General features: G+C 29.3%; 1 protein-coding gene across 1 annotated transcript in view; it reads left to right on the top strand.

The window, feature by feature from the left end:
- LOC108722217 (protein NPC2 homolog) overlaps nucleotides 1-2,180 on the top strand; it is an 11,294-nt gene extending 9,114 nt beyond the window's left edge. The window contains exon 4 of the mRNA XM_018447199.1: nucleotides 1,898-2,180. Coding sequence (XP_018302701.1) covers nucleotides 1,898-1,981 — 84 coding nt within the window. The 3' untranslated portion in view covers nucleotides 1,982-2,180. The remainder of the gene's footprint in view (nucleotides 1-1,897) is intronic.
- Nucleotides 2,181-2,949: the final 769 nt, after the last annotated feature.

Here is a 2,949-nt window from a genome sequence, read left to right on the forward strand (position 1 = left end):
CAAATGGGATGTAGGCAAACGGTACTGTAGGCAATCGATTTGTAGGCAAACGGGATCCCCCCGTTATGATGTCGTCATAATGACGTTAAAATAATGTCATATTTTGGTCTTCCTTAATTCTTCATTTGGAAATGTCCCAACATGATGTTATTTTGATGTCGTCGCGATAACACATATAATTTGCGAAATTAGAGAGAGAGAGAGAGAGAGAGAGAGAGAAAGAGAGGACGTCATTAAGACGTTATTATTAAGATGTCAACAGTGATTATTAGAGTGAACAGACATATATATATATATATATAAATACCCAAAGTAGTAATAAATTTGATGTTATTTGTAAATTATTCCCTTAGGAAAATTTACTTAAAGAAAAATTAAAGTTTTTAAAAGTAACCTTTCAAATGTAAAAGTTAACTTAAAAAATTTTTAAGTGATATAAAGTGATCGAAGCAATTTTAAAGTATTTGAAAACTTATTAAAAAAAATCTTAGACAAATCAAAGATTTTAAAAACTGACTTTAAAATTGTCTTTAGGGACTTTAAAGAATAAAAAAAATACTTTATATATAAAAGTGCTTTTAAATTTTAAAGTAAGGTTAAGTTGACTTAAAGTTTACCCGCAAACACAGTGCGCGACACCGTCACTAGAGGGAGACAGCAATGCTACATTTTCTCGTAAGTAAGATTTATACAGGATTGAATAAAAGGCACAAGAGATTTTTCATTCGTGTTGTTATGAAATAACTTTTTGATGTGGCAAGCCTTCTTATAAGTAAGAAAAGCTTGCTTTGAAATTTAAACATAATTCATATTTTCACAATTATTATCTTAAAAAAAATTTTATAATTGTTAACTTATGTTTTATAATTTTTATGTTCCTTTAGCTTTAGTTACTTCCAGTTCTTTCTTTAAGTAAATTTTAAAATTACTTTAAAGGAAAATTTAAAATGTCCAAATTTACTTATCAAATTTTTTAAGTTTTCTCTAAAATAGGTTTTAAGTTTTTTTTTAAGTTTTATTAAGTAAATTTTCCCAAGGGTTGTTTTCTATATTTATGTCTTAATTGTTGAGATCTCAACACAAATAGCATGAAGCTGATGGCGTTTGTCATTTTGACGTCAAAAGACGTCATTTTGATGTTAACTTGTTACCGAGACACCTAAATTAATTTGCTGCTTGGAAACGTCCTAACATGACGTCAAAATGACGTTCTTGCAATGACGTCAATAATTTTGTTACATTAGAACGTCATTATGACGTCATTAAGACGTCAACCATGGTCAGTAAATGACCAAAATTTGACGTCAAAATGACGTATATTTGCTACCTGGGTAAGGATTTTATATATGTACTTACATAATGACTTTCGATGGCCCGCAAAGTGTTAATCTATGACTTTAAATATAAATCATCTTAAATACTTAAAGTACTTATATAAAAAAATTGATACTTTGTCAAGTTTTCTTAATTACATGTCCATTTTTAGAACATATATAGTTACATTTTTCTTCTATGTCCTTTAATTTTGATCTATATTTAATCTACATTTTGCAAACTCTTTATTATACATATATTTTTATTATAGATATATATACAGGGTGTTTCTTAAATAACACCCACTAAAATCATACAGTGCTATTCCTAATAAAAAATTAAGACGAAAAGTCCTCTACCATTTTGCAAAAAAATATTGCTAAAATTGCAAAATGGTAGAGGACTTTTCATCTTAGTTTTTTATTAGGAATAGCACTGTATGATTAATGGGCGTTATTTAAAAAACACCCTGTATATTTATATATAAATAATAATGTATAGAAAATACTGCATATGTAAATAATAATGTATTCTTTAAATTTTAATTATTTTGTTGTTAAATTAGTTCTTGTTTCTTTTTTAGGTAAGCGTCAATGTTATGTGGGAATTTAGAAACGAGAAGGACGAGAAGATTATATGTATAAAATTCCCAGTGAAGGTTGTATAAGAATGCAACTGGAATTCTTGTAGTGACCATGACAGTTTATTGCGCCCCAGTATTCAAGTGTACACGTTACCTACGTTAATTATTTTTAAATAATGGACCTCGCTGTATTTTCCACGCATGTCGCAAACTTCACCGATTAAAATTGTAGGAATAATAAATGATAAAAAAAATCTTGATGACATTTGTATTTCTGTTAATGTTCTATGATATGTTTTTAAAATACTCTGTTTTTTTATTTTAAAATACCTTATAAATAATGCTTGCATTCGACACCCGCGTCGTGCCGTCTCCGAGCGAGTCGAGTCGAGTGAAACATGAAGAACGCGTCGCCGAAACAAGCAACAACTCAGCTGTTTAACGGATTTGACAGATTGACAGATTTTGAGGTTGGGACGTCATCACGTCACATGTCAATACGTTCGGACGTGCCCTGAATTTCTTCGTCATACCCCAGACAGCACACAATATTTATAAAATATTTACAAAATATTTATAAATTTTATAATATTTATTTTAAATATTTTGTAAATATATATATATTTTTGCTTAGGTTGCATGGATCATAAATACTTATTATAAACAACGTCGCTTGACATCGTCGAGGACACATGTGTTCTCTCCAATATATTGTATCATGGCTTACCTTTTATTATATATGACTTAGTTAATTTTGCGTTTTTCTCTCGACGTCTGACTCACATCATTACGACAAATCAAGATTTTTGAAAAGTGAGATGAGATCACTTTTACATCGGTCAAGTGATGTTTTTACATATGGACCGCACATATCTAATAATAGGGAATACGGAAATAACAGACGTGTTTTACTGGATATTATAATTTGACCGAATATTCCGACATTTTATGTAATATTGTTTGTGTTTACATTGAAAGTGACTCGATCGGCGTTTGTATGATTATTAAATTTTTTATATTGTAACTGGCTCGTAGCCCTACTTTTATTTATT

Source organism: Mycetomoellerius zeteki, unplaced genomic scaffold, assembly GCF_001594055.1.
Source record: "Mycetomoellerius zeteki isolate Tzet28-1 unplaced genomic scaffold, Tzet1.0 scaffold199, whole genome shotgun sequence".
Classification (NCBI taxonomy): domain Eukaryota; kingdom Metazoa; phylum Arthropoda; class Insecta; order Hymenoptera; family Formicidae; genus Mycetomoellerius; species Mycetomoellerius zeteki.